Below are 20,120 nucleotides of genomic sequence, written 5' to 3'. Positions count from 1 at the left end.
GAATCTGAAGCAGGCTCTAGGCTCTGAGCTGTCAGCACAGAGCCCGACGTGGGGCTCAAACTCACGGACTATGAGATCATGACCTGAGCCGAAGTCGGACACTTAACCGACTGAGCCACCCAGGCACCCCGAGACATGAGTTTTTAAGTGAGCCCAAAGTGGACAAGGACAGGACTGAGCCAAAAAGGCTTGGATACACTTGCTTTTTGCAATGAGTAAAAACAGTAATTTAAGGCCACTCCATACACATAGGCAGACACAAAGGCATATGGATAGTAGCCTATTTCCTCTGCCCCTACATGAAAAACAACTTTTTTCCCTGAAGGTGAATGAAATCATAAGCTGCAGATCAGGGAAGTAATATTAGGAAGTGTTAGTAAGCAAATAATTTAAAAGCCTATCCCCTAAGATGGGGTCTACTTGTCCATAACATTGTATGCTATAATCTCTGGGTCACTGAGATCAACTATTGAAATTCTGGTAAGTGCTAGTTCTCAGACACAATATCTAATTACCAGTTATCAAAGCAGAGTCTCTCAGAAACTCTTCCATAATTTAGAATAAGAAATTTACAGTTAAGATGATACTTATTAGTCTGAGAAAACAACAACAACAACAACAACTTTTCCAAGACAGAGCTTAAAATGAGTAACATAGGCTCTTCTAGCATTTACTTTTTTAGCTCATTTCCACTGTCAGTTCTGAAATGCAAAAACTGTGCCCAAGACATTGTCAAAGCCAGAGAGTTTGTGTGCAAAAGGGAACACCAGGGTCTCCTAGTGATTGCACTGTTCCATGTGACTGTCTGACCAAAGTGAGCACCAATTAGAGCTATTATTACAAAGGGACAACTTATTATCCTTTTTATATCACATACAGTTTTAGAAGAGAGCTGGAAACCTTTATCCTGAAGGAGGGACTAAAGTGGGAATGTGAGGTGTGGAATGGCCAGCAGAGGAGTTATTTGGGGATGAAGGTCCTTTCAGACTGATAATCGTGCCATGAGTCCCCAAAGGCTAGCCTTAAGTTCCACATTTCCACAGAAACCCACTGGGGTACCGTGTGAAGGCAATGAGAATATCAGTTTTGTCCTAAATTCCATGAGAAGAGCAACTAATACTAAGCATGCCCTGTGCATATATTATCACTAATACTTGGCAAAAGGATTTGGTGTTTGAATCTTATAAGCCTCAAGCAGTGAACAATACTTCTTCCTAAAATAAAAAGCCATTGACTAAACACATCAAGAAAACTTGATATACCTAAACTCACTCACTATACTTCATTTATAGGAAAGAGTTCATCGCCAAATCAGTTCTAGTCTATGCAAGTCTATTTAACCCAACAAAAGACATACAAGACAGATGCAGCAGAGATGAGTGAGGGACTTTATCCTTTCTTTATATATTATAGCATTGCTGCTGAGAAGACTGTGCCCAGCTAGAGACTACATTTTCCAGTATACCCCACACCCACCTCTGGAATTGAGTGTGGCCGTAGTTCTTAGAATGTGAACAGTAGCAACGTGGGTCACTTCCTGGCCACATAGGTAAGAAGCTGCTTACTTTTCCATCCTGTCTCTCCTCATGGTGAGCTGAATGAATAGGACTCCTAGGACCTACAGAAGGGCATAGCTACAGAGGGAAGGACTCTGGGCCCGTGAATGAAACTGTGAGAAAAGACCCCTGGTGAGGAACACCCACATCAGACTACAATGAGAAATAAGCTTCTATCATGTGAAGCTACTGAAAATTTAGGTATTAACTGCTGTAACAGCTAGCATTCTCTCAACCATTATAAGTATTATTATCTTTATTTATAAATTAAGAAAATGAAGCTAAGGGCCACCTGTCCCAACTCCTGATTTTGGCCCAAGTCATGATCTCACAGTTCATGAGTTTGAGCCCCATATCGGGCTCTGTGCTGACACTGCAGAGCCTGCATGGGATTCTCTCTCTCCCTCTCTCTCTTGCCCCTCCTATGCTCTCTCTCTCTCTCTCTCTCTTTCTCAAAAATAAAAAAAAGATACACTTAAAAAAAAAGAAAATGAGGGGCACCTGGGTGGCTCAGTTGGTTGGGTGGCTGACTACGGCTCAGGTCATGATCTCACAGTCTGTGAGTTCAAGCCCTGCATCGGGCTCTGTGCTGACAGCTCAGAGCCTGGAGCCTGCTTCCGATTCTATGTCTCTCTCTCTCTCTGCCCCTTCCCTGCTTGCTCTCTGTCTGTCACTCCCTCTCAAAAATAATAAACATTAAAAAAATTAAAAAAATAAAAAGAAAATGAAGCTGAGTCAGGTTAAGTAACCAGCTCAAAGTCTGACAAAATTTCAAAGGCGACATTATTGGGGGGCGGGGGAGGTGGTACTAGCCCAAGAGAGAATACATTTTGCAAGTGGGACAACTGTTCACATGAAGAGAGAAGTGCAGGGCAAGGTCTGGAAGTTTACAGTGTTTAAAACTAAAGAAGGAAACAACAGTGACAAAGGATTCAAACTTGAAAACTGAATGGAGATAATATATAACATTTGTAAATAGTCCCCTTTCTTTTCCTGATGTATATTCACATCCTTCTCTGCTCCACTGTTTTTAAATGCAAACACACACACACACACACACACACACAGAATTTGACTCCCTGTCACAGCAAACTACAAGCCAAGGTATTTATGTTTAAGGACTCAAACTGTGCTTCCAGAACTCCTGGTGTTGCCTGAGAATGTTATACCAACTTTTGCAAATTCAGCAGAACTGTCCCAGGAAAGCACCCTACCCCAGGGAACAAAACTACCCTGCAGCAACACTCTGTAACCTTGGCCATCTTGGAAAACCTCAAGTGAGGAGGGAGCAATGGGCGGGAACAACTAGATCATTGACTCCTCATGTTTAGCAGCTACCAACTCTGCAAAGATTGTTCTGGAATAAAATACAGAGGAGGCTACTAACAGAAGCTGCTGATTCATAAATAATAAATATATAGTAAGAGTATTAGAATGAGAACAATAATATTGGCCAAATTCTCTGAATCTCCAGAGATAGAATTATTTCCACTATAGAAGAGTCTGGGATTATCCTAGGATCTCCTCAAGAAGATCAGGGTATTGGGTTAAACAACCCTAATCCACTATATTTTCCAGAGAGTAACATCTCTCTGATGTCATAGATACCAAGGTGAGACAATTAAAGGGAATAGAATATCAAGTTTATGATAAAGTGGGGTACAAGAAATCATTATCAACCACTAGTTATATATCTAAAACTTATTAGATGAAGACATGTAGATAAAAGTGGGATATGATCTGCTATTACATTCTGGGGACTCTGGATTCAAAAATTCATATCTCACTCTAGGCCAGATATATGTTATATGGACCAAAAAAATCCCCACTCAACATCTGCCCTACCAAAATGTTCACTTTTCAAACAGCTTTGTGAGGTGAAAAGATATCAGTCTCAAGTTCTTCATCTCATTGGTTACTAGTTGCAATGATATTTGTAACAGAAATGTTGTGAATTATACAAATATATTACAAATTTGTATTAAATAGCCCTCTCCTTTAAATTCCTAAAATAATCCCTAAAATAATGACTTTAATATGTTGATTTGAGAACAATGTTAGGAAGGCACTATTAATTGAGTGACTCAATTTAAAAGAAATAGAGGGGAAAATTATTATAAAAAAATACAAACAGAATGATTGAAAGCCCAGGACAAGCATGGAAACTTGGAATATCCTGATGAAACTACCATTATGTCAGTGACAGGTGTAGTTTTTGAAAAACAAATGTTCATTTGCTGATTTCAATCCCCATTATAAGGCACCTTGCTCTTCACTGATTGGACCTTTACAAAGGTTATATCATCTCTACATGGAATGCCTACAAGGGTTTCCATATGCTACTTTTTTTTTTTTTTTTGGAATTTCTATCAAAATAGAAACAATGGCAAGGCTATATTCAAATCTGTCCCCGGGAAGGGACAGATACAAGTACTATAACATGATGGAAAGTTGACCTTCGTGAAATTTATTACTAAATCTGGCCTATGAGGAATAAAGCCAGTTAAATATTATCTCACTTGTGCTTAAGGGTGTGTTATTGAATGCCAATAATATATTGAACCATCAGGATGTTTGAGAAATAACTATATAAAAGTCTCAATCAACAGTCTTAAGAGACATTTAAGATATTTCAAAATAAAAAGCTTTTGCACAGCAAAAGAAACAATCAAGTATACTAAAAGGCAACCTACAGAATGGGAAAAGATATTTGCAAATGATATATCCAATAAATTGTCAGTATACAAAATACATAAAGAACTTATAAAACTCAACACCCAAAAAAGAAATAATCCAATTAAAAAGTGGGCAGAGAATCTGAATAGACATTTTTCTAAAGACATTCAGATGACTAACAGATACATGAAAAAATGTTCATCATTTAGCATCAGGAAAATGCAAATCAAAAGTACAATGATATATCACCTCACATCTGTCAAAATGGCTAAAATCAACAATTTAAGAAACAACAAGTATTGGAATGTAGAGAAAAAGGAACACTCATGCAGTGTTAGTGGGAATGTAAACTGGTAGAGCTACTGGGGAAAACAGTATGGAGGTTACTCTAAAAACAGAACTGCCCTATGATCCAACAATCATGATACTAGGTATTTACCCTAATTCAAAGGGATATATGCATCCCTATGTTTATAGCAGTATTATTTACAATAGCCAAGATATGGAAACAGTCCAAGCGTCCTTCAATTGATGAGTAGATAAAAAAAGATGTGGTATGTGTGTGTATATATATATATATATATATATATATATATATAATGAAATATTATTCAGCCATAAAAAAGAATGAAAATCTTCCCATTTGCAATGACATGGAAGAAGCTAGAGAGTACAATGCTAAGGGAAATAAGTCAGTCAGAGAAAAACAAATACCATATGATTTCACTCCTATGTGGAATTTAGGAAACAAAACAAATGAGCAAAGGGAGAAAAGGAGAGAAAAAACCAAGAAACAGATTCTTAACTATAGAGAACAAACTGATGGTTACTAGAGATGAGGGGTTGGGGGGGATGGGTAAAATAGCTGAAGGGTATTAAAGAGTGCACTTGTCATGATAAGTGCCAAGTATTGTATGGAAGTGTTGATCGCTATGTTGTATACCTGAAACTGATATTGCACTGTATGTTAACTATCTGGAATTAAAATAAAAACTTGAAAAAATAAGCCACTTAAGAGAAACTAAATTACTAGGTATTGTTTTTCAAATATACTGTGGGTTATTGTAGAAAATCTGGAAGATAAAGGGGAGATATCAATAAAAATGGTAAGAAAAATACTATTCCTCCCCACAAGACTAGAGATTTATAAGAAAGCTGATGGACCATTTTTGATGACTAATCTGAAATGTTGCTGGCACTTGCAAAAAATGTTTGATGGAAGGAGTAAAGTATCACCCAAAGACATGGTCAATTCAAAGTCTTACCAACACCAATTGTAGATATGGTGGAGTTTTAATTTACCACTTAAAACTGGAAAATCAAAACAAACCTGAAAGAACTGAATCAGATCCATGTTAGCTCAAAAATAATCAAGGTCCCAAATGTACTGAAGAGAAGCATTCACTATGTAAATGTTCCAGGAGCTTGATAAATCAGAATTGAGGCACTATTATTTTGTATCCTATAGCATCATCTATAGGATTCCCAACACTCTGAGCCTAATGTAGAAAATGGCATCTTGTTGGCTGGAAAGAGTCATCAACTGTCATCACCAACCCAACTAAAATGTGGGAATAAAATATACAGTAGAGTCCTCAACAATGAAACTGCTGCTCTGCTTGTCAGCTCAGGAATAAAAGGAAGCCTATTTTAATTTAGATTGGCATGTCCTTGTTCTTCAACTATTAGGTCCTCTTCATATCCTAAGGCAACTTGTACTTTTTAAAATTTCCTTACTTATTTTTAAATGTTTATTTATTTATTTTGAGAAAGAGAGAGAGAGAGAGATAAAAAGAGAGAGAGAGAGATAAAGAGAGAGAGAGAGAGAGAGAGAGAGAGAGAGAGCATGCATAAGCCAGGGAGGGGCAGTGGGAGAGGGAGAGAGAATCTTAAACAGGCTCCATGCTCACTGTGAAGCCTGATGCAGGGCTCAATCCTACAACCCTGAGGTCATGACCTGAGTAAAAATCAAGAGTTGGGCATGCAACTGACTGAGCCACCAGGCGCCCCTAACTTGTAATTTTTTTAAACTGTGGGTCATGACTCATGATCCAGCATGAGTCCTGAAGTAAATTCAGTAGGTCTATAATCAGCATTTAAAAAGAACACAAAAATAGGGAGTAGAATAAAAATCAGAGAACACATGGTAATGAAACTTCTAATGTGTGTGTGTGTGTGTGTGTGTGTGTGTGTGTGAAAGAAAGAGAGAGAGAGAGAAAGGGGAAGTATGCATATGTAGTTTGTGGGTTATAATATGTGAGGGGTTGAGGGATATAAAACGTCCCTTTGCCTCTAAATACCTTTTCCTCAGTTCCATCACAGTGCCTGGAATTCAACAATAAAAGATTTATTTCTCTACAGCACAAAGATTTGGGGGATTTCAAAAGCAGCCAATTAAAGTATCTGGAAAGAATAAAATCTTATGTTTCATCAGCCAAGGCTGATGTGACTCCTCCATGAACACAAACCAAATGAATAGAACACAGTTAGATACTCCTATGGTAGGACAGTATGTTGAAAGAGTAGATGGCAAAACCACAAAGATCATCCTAGGAGTTCACATACTTAACCTGCAATCCTTCTGTTAGTACCGTTGACGATTCCCACACAGAATACTTCAGTGGTTGGCCACCATAAAAAGCAGTAAGAAAAATTGTGAATATACCCTTTTATGTATGGCTCTTCAGTTCAAATTAGCCAGTATATTCACAGACACCACAGGAAAAGGTGTCTTTCATAGGGCCTTTAATTTTCACACCAGTTATAAATTTCATGAGCATTCATAGTCAGTCCTTCAAAGAAGTGGAAAGAATCTAAAGAAACATTTAGACCAATGATCCCTTAAGCCTCATTATACATCAGAATCACTGGGGATGTTTAAAAAATATATATGTACCTAGATCATATCCCCAGAGACTGAGTTCTAATTGGTTTAGGGAAGGGGCCCAGACATTTTTTAATAAACCTCCTGAGTTGATTCTCCTGCAGAATTGAGTTTAAGAACTAATCAAGTCCTACCACCCATATGATTCTTTAAAAAAATTTTTTAATGTTTATTTATTTTTGAGAGAGAGAGAGACAGAGTGTGAGCTGGGAGGGTCAGAGAGAGAGAGAGACACAGAATCCGAGGCAGCCTCCAGGCTCTGTCAGCACAGAGCCCAACATGGGGCTTGAACTCATGAACCATGAGATCATGACCTGAGCCGAAGTTGGATGCCTGACTGAGCCACCCAGGTGCCCACACTCATATGACTCTTGAATCCACTTCATTATATTCTGAACAAGTGTTTTGTTCTATTACTAAATAGCTATAATTACAATTATCTTCTTACTTAAATTGAGCAGCAATCTGTCTCCCTTTAGAATCAACCCATTAGTCATTTTTTTTCTACTTTGTCCTTTTCCCAGTACCCTCAACCCATATGTGTAGATGACAGGTCAACCTCCTCTATGATATGTCAGTTCTCAGTAACAGCACACCCAAGCAAACACATCACAAAACACAGAACATAGTAACAGTAACACTTACTAAATGTTGGTGACCAATAATATTATTGTTGTTGTTATCATTATCACAATTAGGGAACAAAGCAAAGGTAACTATTAGTAGCAAAATTAGCCAAGCAATTTTGCTAAAACAAATGTCTAGAACATACTGCTTCACAAAATTGTATGGTAAATGGTATGAAATGATGATCTGGAAAGAGGCAAAATGTTTGTTTTTGTGTTTCCCTTACTTTTCACTTCCTACAGTGCCTTATAAAGAAGAAAGTAACAAGTGCAAGAAAAGTGTCACAGGTATGTTCAGGTGAGTCTTGGTAACAAGGCCTCTTTATTCATATTTAAGACAATAGCATTTGACATTCAAAAGCTCTCCCACAAAGTTAAAAATAAGTCTCTAGTAATACCTCTTCTTAAAAGAAGTTTGAATAAGAATATGTAATTTTGTCCTTAAAGAAGAAACAAAAAGGAAAAGGTAAATTGGAAAACAATAACTTCTGGGAATATATTTTTACTTCTGTCTCTATACCACTGGTTAGCCTTAACCCTTCTGTAACTCATTTTATCCACCCATAAAGCCATGGAACTTCGCTGTACTTTAAGAGATGTCTACTAGGATTAATACAATATGCTCTCAGGCTTGGTATCATGTCTCAACTCCTGTGAACCCTCTATAAAGGATTACTATTTATCCTGTAGATCATGTTGCACTGAATTATAATGAGGTAAGCCAGATTTATCTGAGCTCTAAAATAAACAATAATAAAAATGACAATAGCACAGCCCGTTTTTTTGTTGCTGTTACTTAGGAAGTACCAGTGAAATACTTAAATCTTGCATTGTCTTCTGTATTTTTGCCAAGATCAGTAAATTAAACAACATTTTATGAATTACCTAAGCCTTATGTTGTCTAATTTAATCATGTATGTCATGATTAATTGGGAAATTCACCTGTAACTGTTAACTGTCTTGCTTAATACTATAGACAAAACATGAAACAGCATAATCTAACAAACCTGAGTTCCAGAGGATTGCTAACTTCCCATCATTACTTTGCAGAGCTGAAAAATCATACCTTCAACTAAGGAAGTAAGGAGGGTAACATTGGCTGCTTTCCGTCTTCCTGCTGGTAAATTCAGGCCAAGCCTATCCAGTTTCTCTCTCAGGCAGCGACCCCCATTCTTGGATTTTGCTCTGTCCAGAAACAAATAAAAACTAGGTTTTGAAAGTTCACATTCTGAGGGAAATGATGAGGCGATTTGACCAGATGGGGAATTCAACATGAGATAGGAGGTCTACGGACTGAGGGTTGAGGAATATGGTATCAGTACAGCCAGAAAACAATGTCTTACCTTCTCAAAATGCCTCCCAACAGTGAAGCATTGAGGCATTCGGGTGGTGAGAGGCGCCTCTTCACCTCAGCAATGGTCACCTTGTATTTGGAAGTTGAACTGAGAAGGGACAAACGGCCAGGGACAGAGCAAAACAAGTCTGTGGGGTTGACCACACAGGTGCCACCTTGGAGGGGGGGGAAGTATATCACATATTAGTGACAGTGAGAGGAGATCATTGAAAGACAGTTAATATCAAGCCACTATTGGGATTTGGGAATACATGGCAACAATTGCTCCCATACATACACCACCAGGATCATCTCAGAAAGCTGCTCTGAAGATGTCCTTTCAAATAACAAGGCTTCATCTTTCAAATATCATACAGTACATGTTTGTGGGGGCACTATTTTTTAATTTTAACAAAAACCAGCATTCTATAGAGTGTTTACTGGCCCACCAGTGCTAATGTTGACATCATACACACCAAGAAACACTTCAATTAATAGAAAAACCCCAAATCCATCCGTGAACCCCACAGAGGGTATGTACTGTTTTTCCATGGCTCTGTGTATGTGTGTGCATAGATGTGCACATACATACAATGGATGGATATATTTTGTCTGTAACTTGTTATATAGACAAAAGTTTGAAAGCTCTTTTCTAAATTATTTGAAAACTTCCTTCTCTTTTCCCTCATCCACCTGCCAACTATAGGTACTTGAGTCACTCAGTTCCCAGGTACCACCAAAAATAATTTTCCTATTGTCATAAACTTTCAACTCATGTCGGGGGATGATGGGTCACAGCCCTCTACCATATGTCAGCTGTCAGGATTGGCACACACAAATACAGTGCAAGACTTAGAATATAGTAACAGTCACATTAAATGTTGGTGGCCAATAATATTGTTTTTGTTGTTGTTATCATTATTACTATTAGAGAACAAAGCAAAGATAACTGCTGATGGCAAAATCACCAAAGCAATCTTGCCATACTGGGGCTCCTGGAGCAGAAGACTTTGTCTCCAAGCTCCAGAAAGACCCTTGAACTTTGCTCTCCTCCAGGACACCAGAGTACATTCCCCAACCTCAGGCACCTGAAGTAGACTTGAGGACCCAAGATGGTCATCGCTGAGGAGAGTTTCCCTCTGCCCAATCCTCCCTTACGGCAAAAATCCTGAGCTAATATCCATATTACTAACACTGTGCTAAATAGCATTGGGGTCCAAGGCTGCCTCCTTGTGCTTTGAGCAATCTGAGGACATAGTTTTTAAGGTTCACTGGCAAATTCAAATTCAAGCTTTGCTTTCCTGAGCATAAATTTGATTTCTTCAGCTATGGGAGATCTTAAGACTCATCTCCCCAAAAGTCAAGCTCTATGAGAGAAAAGAGAAAGAAGTAGGTGGAAGAAGACAAACAGGCAGGGGAGCATTATCCAAAATCTTCCTACTTGAAGGGTGTTCCTCAACTGGCATCACTGGCATCTCCTAGGGGCTTGTTAGAAATGCACACTCTCAGGCCCAACTCCAGACCTTCTGAGTCAGAATCTGCATTTTAACAAGATCCCCAGGTGGCTAACGTGCATGTTAAGGCTTGAGAAGACCTGGTCTAGGACTCACCATTTGCCTCCTACATAGGTCCTCACCTCCTTTACTAAGCTGCTCAGGTGAAATGCTGTGTTGCTAGAGTCTCTGGCATTCAGATTTGGGTGTGTTCTCTGAGCACAGTGGCTAAGGAACCTGGGAGGATGTTTAAAAAGGCAAAGGGGTCCTGGACCTGGGTGCAAAGAACAAGTTAACTTTACCCTACTCATAAAGTGTTTCTACCCTTGTACTACCTGGAATTCTTCCTGGTTGTCTTATTGTCATCCAAGCTTCCCCTGAGAGTACTGGGATCAATGTCTTTCTCCTTAAGCATTCTGAGGCTGGTGATCATTCTTAATGACCCCCCCCAAACAGAAGACAGGATATTGAGAATATTAAAGTAGCCAGACCTCTCCAGACTTGGAAATGAGTCCTGTATGCTTGGCTAAATTTCCAACTCTAGTGCCTGGAAGCTGGCCCTTAGTTTGAAATCTGAGACGTCACAGTCTTAACTGTCAAATTGAAATCCTTTTCCTGGGGGCACCTGGGTGACTCAGTCAATTAAGCATCCAACTCTTGATTTCTGCTCAGGTCAGGATCTCATGGTTGTGACATTGAGCCCCATGTTGGGCTCCACTCTGATAGCTCGGAACCTGCTTGGGATTCTCTCTCTCTCTCTCTCTCTCTCTCTCTCTCTGCCCCTCCCCATAGCATGCTCTCTCTCTCTCAAAATGCATACATACATATATACACACAAAGTCCTTTTCCTGGCATAAACCTTGTGGTCAACATTGTGGAAATCATGCAAATGCTTGCCTCAGGAGCTCGAAACACAAACTCACCTGTGCTTCCCCACCTTGCATTGTCATAGAGAATTTTATTTTATTTAATTTTTAAATATTTCATTTTTAAGTAGTCTCTACACCCAATGCAGGGCTCGAACTCATAACCCTGAGATAAAGAGTTGATTGCTCTGCTGACTGAGCCAGGCAGCTGTCCCTGTCATAGAGAATTTTTAAAACTAATCATCATCATCATCATTTTCCCCAGATTTGGGGTCCCAAAACTACCATCATCCTTTCATTGATGCTGTCTCCTTTTATATCTATAGATGCAAAATGCATTTTACAAACAAACTCTTAAGTGACTTCTCAAATGTTGAGATGAACAGGATATCAATGAAGCTGGCTTTTAGCATCATACTGTGAGAATCAGGATCCCCAAAACTTTAGAATTTAGGCCATTATGAGGTCATCCAAAGCAAAAAATATTAAGAAATCATAATATCTACATTCAAAATTCACAGAGCTCTCTCCCAAAAATAGGCCTCCACCCATGGTCATGGAATCATAAGTAAATTTACATTCTTACATAAACTCCCTCCTCTTGTAAAATAGCCAATACACAACTGAGGACACAAGGAATCTCACCCAATAGGTCTCAAGTCAATTATGAGAGAAGAGTGTTTGTGCATGTGTTACTTTCCCAGCCGGTCAAGGGAAAAGAAGGACAAAATTTTAGACCTTTCCTATCTTTACTAGTCTACAGTGGGTTAGAAACCTATTTTAGGGAGATGCAGAAGACTCTAAAAGATTGTTTAAAAAAAAAGTTAAATCAGCCTTTCTCCACTTGGAAAATCACCCCCTTTTAGCAAAATGAACCCCATGCACTGAAAGCCAGCTGCTCCCAGAGAAGTCACTAGATCTGCTATGTGGCCAAGTGCTATCTTCCTGGGCTCTGGGTCTTTCTCTCCTGCATCCAGCCCAGGTTGGGCTTCTGGCTTATGCTCAAATAAGCATTTATTAGGTAAGTTACACAGGCTGCATATTAAGAGTATTCTTTATGCACACACAAACTGCCTGGAGGATTTATTTTGTATTCAGGATTAGCCATCAACTCTAGAGTCTTTTATTTTTTATGTCACAGCATCTTTAAAGGGAATTTCTGTTGCTTTGATAGTTGGCATTGCTGCAGCCTTGGGGAACTCTCTCGTCCTGGCTAAAGATTTGGCAACTTGTAGAGTTTACAGCAGCATGGGGAACCTGCTATCTTTCTTCCCAGTGGTTTATTTGGGGAGGGGGGAGGAAGAAAAGGGTGATAGGTCAACATAACAGATGTTTGCATTTAGAATGAAGAACCAAGGAGGTGGGGTTTCATTCTGGAGATCCAGACTACAGATAGCAATGATGAGATTTCAGAGGAAAGTCATGAGAGTCAACCATACCAAGCCATTTACAGTATTCATCCCCAGTATTACCAGTTGAAGTTCCTCATGGTGCCTGTGTTGCATGTCAGCTCTTATTGAAATGATGTAACATTCATTCTAGATCCAGCACTCCAGTTAGAGGTGTCTCTGGTGCCACAACCAAGGTATTCATGCAGAACTTCTCTAGAGTACATCTCTTTTCCATTCATAGTGCACAGAAGCAATACTTCCATGGAGGGCACTATTTTTAAAATTGAAATTTGGAGATGGGGCTTCCTATTTCCAGTGATGCTCAAACTCAGATCTGTAGCTATAGAAACAGCATAAGAAATCAGGGACTATCTATTTAAGGTCACTTGTCTAGAACATGACTATCATAAAAGGGATAACTTTGCCACAGCTACAGGGAAGTCAGCCAAAGAATTACTGTGCTGGGGACAAAACCAGGCATGAGACACACAGACACAGATTCTTCGGCTGCCAGACCTTGTTGGATCCCATGAGGCAAGAAGAAAAATGGGGTTGGGCTGCGCCATTCCTGGTATGCCTGGAGACCTTTGGCCCCGTGTGTGCAAGCACCGCGTGGGGGGAGTGGAAAAAGTACGGGGCTGCAAGTAAGAAGTTGGCCAACTAGCCACCCATGCAACCTTAGATGAGTAACAACTCTGGGCCTTGATCTGTCCATCTGAAAAATGGGGATGTTCACGCCTGCTCAACTTATTTCCCCAGCTCGTCAGGAGGTGCAACAGGAAATGGATGCACATGTGCTCCACAACCTAAGTAAAGCCCACCCAACTCCACCACTGTGTCGAGCAACTACCGCGTCTCAGGGCGCTACCTGTGCAGCACAAGACCCCCACCCACCTTTTGCCGGGCTATGGGAGAGAAAGGCTGAGGTCTGAATGCGCTTTTTCCCTTCTCATCCAAGGCAATTAGGGCAGAGGAAACAGCCTCGGCAGTCTCCAAGGAACTGTGGCTCTCCTGGAGCCCCCAAAGCTGCCTCTAAGCCACGCGCCCCCTCTGGGTGCCTTCCTCTCTAAGAACAGAGCTGCTGATGGCTAGAGGCCCTGTGCGCTCTCCAGGTGCGATCAATACTTCCTGGCTGGCTTCTGGGCGCGGGGCCCCTGCGCTCAGCCTCTCCAAAGCCGCAGCGCCGCCCCACTCCCTGCCGCTTCGGTGTTGACATAATTAGACCAAATCTTGAGAGCAAAATAAATGTTCTGTTCGCCTTACAGCCAAACAGATGTTTACAATTCAAATGAAAGAAATACAAACGGCAGGGATTTTTTTTCTCCCCTTCTTCATCTCCAGTGATCGCTCGTTTTTTCTGACACATTAAAAATGTGTAAGCGATTATAGGAGTTTCCTGTCCCTGTTTGTTCTGCGGGTGCATTTCTGCGAGGTGCGCGTGGAAGCTGGGTGGGGTAGGATCATTCTCGGCTGCTTCCTCTCTAGCCCCTCGCCCTTCTCAATCCCAAATCCCTGGTGTAATACCCTCCTCGCTCCTCTCCTCCCACAGCAGATATTAATTGTAATCAAACGGCAAAGGGATAGTGGTTTAATTGCAATCAAATAGGCCTCAGATGAGGCATCAGCTGCTAACTGCCCTATTTCAGGGAAGGATATACCCTTGCAGGTATAAATGGATTACCAGGTTTGAAAGCGCTTCTTCCCGTGCAGATTCGAGGCAGAACAAAAGAAAGGGATGTCTGAGCGGGGAGACCTACTGGTTTAATGTGGCTGTGTGTGTGTGTGTGTGTGTGTGTGTGTGTGAGAGAGAGAGAGAGAGAGAGACACGGAAAGAGAGAGAGAGAGAGAGAGAGAGACGGAAAGAGAGAGAGAGAGAGAGAGAGAATTAATCCCCATTTCCCAATGCAGGGAGTGCTCTGGCTTTTGGTGATTTTCAAAGCAATAAAGAAATTAGAGAGAAGACAGTAGGCTATGGAAAAAGATCTCCCCTTGCCAGCAAAAAAAGATTTCCAATAAACCATGCCTATAGACCCTTTACTATATGAGTTTTAGACTTCATATAAAGGAGACTGGATTTCGACTCTCCAGCGTCTGTATTTGGGGACTAAAGAGGCAGGCAAGGCTCCAGGTGTGTTTCTGGCTCTGTTTTCAAAATGGATGAGCTATAGAGATGAGTTTGGGCAATTCTCATAAAGAGAGATTCTGGGGGTTCTGACAAAAGAGAAGCAAGGCTTTCCACCCCACTCCAATCTTAACGCGTTCTGGGAGCTGCTGAAAGAGCCTTTGGCTCTTCCAAAGTCGAGTTCCAAAGCTCAGGGCTCTCACAAAACTGAAGGAGCAGAAGCAGCTCATCCTCCTGGCCCAGGCAGACTGTAGGCAGCCAGGTGGTGGGGGGGCGGGGGGGCTGTAGAAGGGGACAGCAGGCAGGTTCATCTACCCCATTATTGGCAGGCTGGATGATTGATGCTAAACTCCATTTCACAGAAGCATTTTTAAAAAATTAAATCCGATCTGACAATGTTTGTACCACAGCGTAACTGCCTCCTCCTTGGCGTGCCAGTCACCTCTAAGCGATCTGACAAACTCCAGCTCTCTTAAAACGTGCAGAGTTCAGATCATATTAATTCCCCAAAAATGTTTTGATTCAAAGTAGTTTGTATTTTGTGTAGCCACGGGCAATCCAGAAAGCGCTCCTGCCTGCCCGTGGCCTGGTCCGCTCCCTCTCCGCGTGGCCCAGAGGCTATGGCGGTATTTAAGCGTCTGAAATTAGCCTGGGGCTGCAAGGCAGAGTGATCACAAAGCGAAACAAGGGCGCTTCCCCCTCTTCACTTTTTTTCATTTTTTTCTTTCTTCCTTTTTTTTTTTTTTTTTTTTTTGAGTTTGCCATCCTGATTTCTCAAAAAAGACCAGGGCCAAAATGTCACTTTCCACCCAAATATGGGAAAGCTGGGTCTTCTCATCTCCCCTCCATCCTCTTCTCAAGGCCATAGCCCCCTACCCAATTGAACCCCTAACCCCTCAATTCCAATCTGGATCCACTCATTATTAGCATCATCATCATAGTCGTCGTCATCATCAACATTGTTCTCCTACTATTAAATTCTCAGAGCAAGAAATGAAAGGGACCAGCACCTGACAAAGGGGAGGGGGCCATGAGGGAGCCTCAGAAGATTCTTGGGGAAAAGAAGAGTGGGCTTTCCTTTCTTTTTAATGATTAAAAACACAGACGACTCCTGTAAATAGAAGCCTCATTTCTTCAAGATGCCTTTTGAAACCCAGTATCTGAATATTCAACGAAGGCAAAGCCCCACTCTGTACGTACAACATTAATATGATCTCTGCAGAATTTGCTACTCAGAAATATTAACATATCAAAGCCCAAGCCGGAGGCGAGAGAAGCTATCGATACTCAAGCACAGGGTAAAGTAAAGATTATTGGTTCTGATGGTTGGAGTAGCGGAGCTGCGGGCAAAATCGAGCACACCATTAAGCGAGAGTGAGCGTGCGGGAGCGGCACCTCCGAGGCGGTGGCAAATATTTTATCTAGGTGGTAATTACCTCGTTGGTGCCCCTCTTCCGGGCTTTCTTTGGCTATCCGGCCTTCATTATAGGCAAAAACAATGTAACTACCACTTACTGAAGTGAGTCAGAGAAATGGTATTTTGTTCTTTGCTAATAGAAGTGGCCAAATTTAAAGAACTGAGTGCTCTTCCGTCCTCCAACACACACACACACACACACACACACACACACACACTCACTCACACACACACACACACAGCAAACCAGGACAATCTCTCCCTGGTGAACTCATGTGGGGCACTTAGGGATCTTTCTTCTAGAAGAGCACTTAGGAGTCTTTGGAAATGAAATCTGTTTTGTTCCTCCCACAGTAAATTCTGGAAATTGTCAGAAATGTAAGTTTATCAGAGAACTTAGCAGGGGAGGAAAAATGGCAAAAAGTTGTGCTTTTCAAGAAATCATGTTTCCTGTGGAGAGTCACCTCGAAAGTATGGATTAAAAGAGAAACAGGCATTCCTATCTAAACAAAACCATTACAGAATATGGCAGAGTGCTTGACTTAGTGTCCTCCTGATTTATGATGAACAAAGGTAACTTGAGTTGTTTATATTAAGAATCCAATGCACTACCATGACAACAGAGAGAAGGGGCTTCCTTAACTTTTCTTCAAAAATGGGGAGTCCTGAGATTTAGGGCTGTGTGGGATCCAGCACGATGTACACAACCTTTAGGCAAAACTTCCTTGCTATCCATTTGTAAATTGTCATGAACATTGATTGTTTCAGAGTAACACACGCACACAGACACACACTTGGTCTCCTGGGCTCAAACAATTTAACTGGCTTTTCTCTTAAACATGTGGAAATGGAATAAACTCAGCAGCTAAATTCTGAATTCCTTCGCAGGGGTTGAGGGAGGGAGGACTAGGGTTTAGTCACACAATACAGACAGAAACCCCAAGTTACCTCCCCTTCCTCTTTGGAGCCATGCTATTCTCCTAAAAGATCAATATTTGATTTAAAATAGCAGGCTCCACCTGATTTTCAGGTGATACGGAGTGACACCAAATTCTACAACAACAATAAAACATCACCTAAGGAAGACCATTTATGTGCCTGTAATAGGACCGGACCGCAGTTCTCATTTTATAGTTACCCAAGAGCGTTGACCTTTCTTTGGGGCATGCTGCGGGGGTGTCCCTTAAATCTCTCTCCAAAAATTCAACTAATTACACAGCCACCTCCCTTCCAGCTCCCGCCCTCGATCTCAAATAATTCCCACCCTCTGGCAGCTATTGTAAGATCTGATGCAATTTCCAGGCATTTGAGAAGGTGATCTTGGAACAAGTGCGGAACTGAACGCGTCGACCGCAGTAGCGCCAGCCGGACTCTGGGAGGAGCCGGCTCTGGGCGCTAATTAGTGGCGCTGTCCTTCAGCACCACCGACGTCTCCATGCGCCCTCAGTGTTCAGCCTCACCTTTAGTGTGACCGCCCCAACAGACCCAGATCAGCACACCTCACCTGATTCCTCTTTCATCGTGCATTTTTAATCCCTCCCTTCAACAGTATGTGTATTTTATTTCAATTTTTTCTAGTCTGGGCCTATTTCATGTCACTTCAATATGGCTGAATATTAGCCTGGCTGGTAAGCATAATATTGCTCATTTTAAGAACTCCTCATCGAGCAACACTAGTAATTTTTTGAAAAACCTCTATGGGGTGAAACAACAGAGTTGAATGGCTATTTTGCATTTAATGGAAGTTCCAAGTACCCACTATGACAATCGTCAAGTTCCAAAAAAAAAAAAAAAAAGCAATCTTTGTTTTCTTTCTTCCTCAATTTAAATGGAATTTCACATTGGACATTGGGTTCTAAAGCCTGCCGTTTAAACATGAAAGAATCCATTGCTTTCTTTGGAAAAGCACTGGAATCTTTCAACAAGCTTTGAAAGAGATGGACAGGGACTGAAGGACATTTATTTGGTGCCATCAGAAGTGACTCAGTCTTTAGCAGTTCAGTTACTAAAGACAACTGTGACCCTGGAGCTGGAATTAGTCCTGGTGAATAGGCCACATCTTATTAATTCGTATGAAGTTGGGATAACAGCTGGTCCCCTTGCCTTGTGTGCTCCTCGGGTTACTCAGCTTGCTGGGAAAATGAGCTTCAGAGGCTCTGGGTACAGTTAAGTGGGGAGGCCAGCAAAATCTGCACTGCCTTGAGGCCCTTAAAATGCCATAGTTCAAAACCTTTTGTCAGAATGGAACATCTGAGATGCAGCCCCCTTCAGTGTCTGAGCCAAAATCAACAGCTCTCAACTCTGGCTTTCCCCCCCCCCCCCCACCTTCCGATTCCATGGGTAACTCTGGATTCAGATGTTTTCCTCAACAGATGGGAACAAGAAAGCTTTATCCGGTACAGTTAACACCACCTCCTCCTCCCACCTCCCTTAAAGAAAGAAATGTTCTGGACACTTAGAAAAATAAGGGCAGCTACAATATTGGTGTTTCATTAGCCTTCCCTGAAGCCTCAACGAATCTAGCCTTTCACAGTATCCTTCAAAGCCTCAAGCTAACACCATCACCTCAATCACCCAGGCGGTGGCTGGCACATTTGGGGCTAAAAGAGACCAGAAATTCTGCTTGAGGATGTGGTGATGGGGAAAGGAGGTGTGACAAGGATTTTTTCCCTTTCTTTTCTTTTTTTCTTTTTTCCCCCTTCTAACTTTGATTCTGTCATTGTTCCATGAGAAACAGCAAATCTCTTCTTTTGTAGGTCTTTTGGGAAGAGGCTAGATCCAAGCCTCAATGGAGGAAGGGACTATGCCTGTGTTGGACAAAAGTAATTGACCAAGAGTACTTGTTTTCTTAATCATCAGACAAGTGTCTGATGGTTACAAGCACCACCAGATCTTCAAAACAAAGTATCAGATGAGAGAAGAATGTTTCATTTTAACATGTCACTTACCTCTTCTTATCACTCCACCTTGACCATTGAGAACAAGCCCACACTGGGCTTCCACGGAGCCCTTAATAAAAGAAAAAGAAATAAAAGCACTCAAATAGATACTAATAGGTGTGAACACATGAGTTAAGTCTTTCAATCTGCCCCATTCCTTGAACCCCCATATCCCAATAACCCTGTAGTAGACATTTAAAAGCAACCATTGAGCTGGAGCAAGTTTGGCAGCACACGTGATTTCAAGGGGGAAAAAAGTGCCAGAAAAACCACAGTCTAAAAGTTGTATAAATCTTAAGGTATGCATTTTGCAGCACCATACAATATTGCACTTCAAAGCACCTGAGTGCCTTTCATCTTGGCATAAGGGAATGAGAAGCCCTTTGAGTCCCCATCAAGGCACATAGCATATATACAGACAGTTTCCACGGCACTTTCTGCATGGAGCAAATTACACTGAAAGTGTCAAGTCTGGCACTGTGGGTTTCTTGGGAGCTCAGAGGAGCCATTTCAAGTGCAGGCTTCAAGATATCTGATGTTGGTTCTGCTTTACCACAGAGTAGGAGTATCCTACCCAAAATATGCCTTAGAGAGGAAACACCTTCAGGTTCACTCACTGTAGGTCTTCAGGCTCCTAATGGATTGAGGGATCATTTGAGCTGGGAAGAAGGAAAGGGTTTGCTGATTTTTTATTAAGAAAAATAAAAAATTTCTCTCTCTGTCTTTTTTCTCCTGAGTTGAAATGTGTTAAAGGCTCATTTTCCTTTACAAACAAACGAGGTATTGGACATGAAAGAGGCCTTGAAGGGTGTTAACC

General features: G+C 41.3%; 1 protein-coding gene across 1 annotated transcript in view; it reads right to left on the bottom strand.

Annotated features, from left to right (window-relative positions):
* The window catches only part of TFAP2D (transcription factor AP-2 delta), a 57,577-nt gene that overhangs the window by 33,025 nt on the left and 4,432 nt on the right, over window positions 1-20,120 (bottom strand). The window contains exons 3-5 of the mRNA XM_007095510.1: window positions 19,313-19,373; window positions 9,086-9,251; window positions 8,809-8,927 (exon numbers count right to left, since the gene is read on the bottom strand). Of these exons, the coding sequence (XP_007095572.1) occupies window positions 8,809-8,927; window positions 9,086-9,251; window positions 19,313-19,373 (346 nt within the window). The remainder of the gene's footprint in view (window positions 1-8,808; window positions 8,928-9,085; window positions 9,252-19,312; window positions 19,374-20,120) is intronic.

This window comes from Panthera tigris, chromosome B2 (genome assembly GCF_018350195.1).
Source record: "Panthera tigris isolate Pti1 chromosome B2, P.tigris_Pti1_mat1.1, whole genome shotgun sequence".
Lineage (NCBI taxonomy): Eukaryota > Metazoa > Chordata > Mammalia > Carnivora > Felidae > Panthera > Panthera tigris.
The sequence above is the reverse complement of the archived record's forward strand: the minus strand, read 5'-3'. Positions and strand labels throughout refer to the sequence as shown.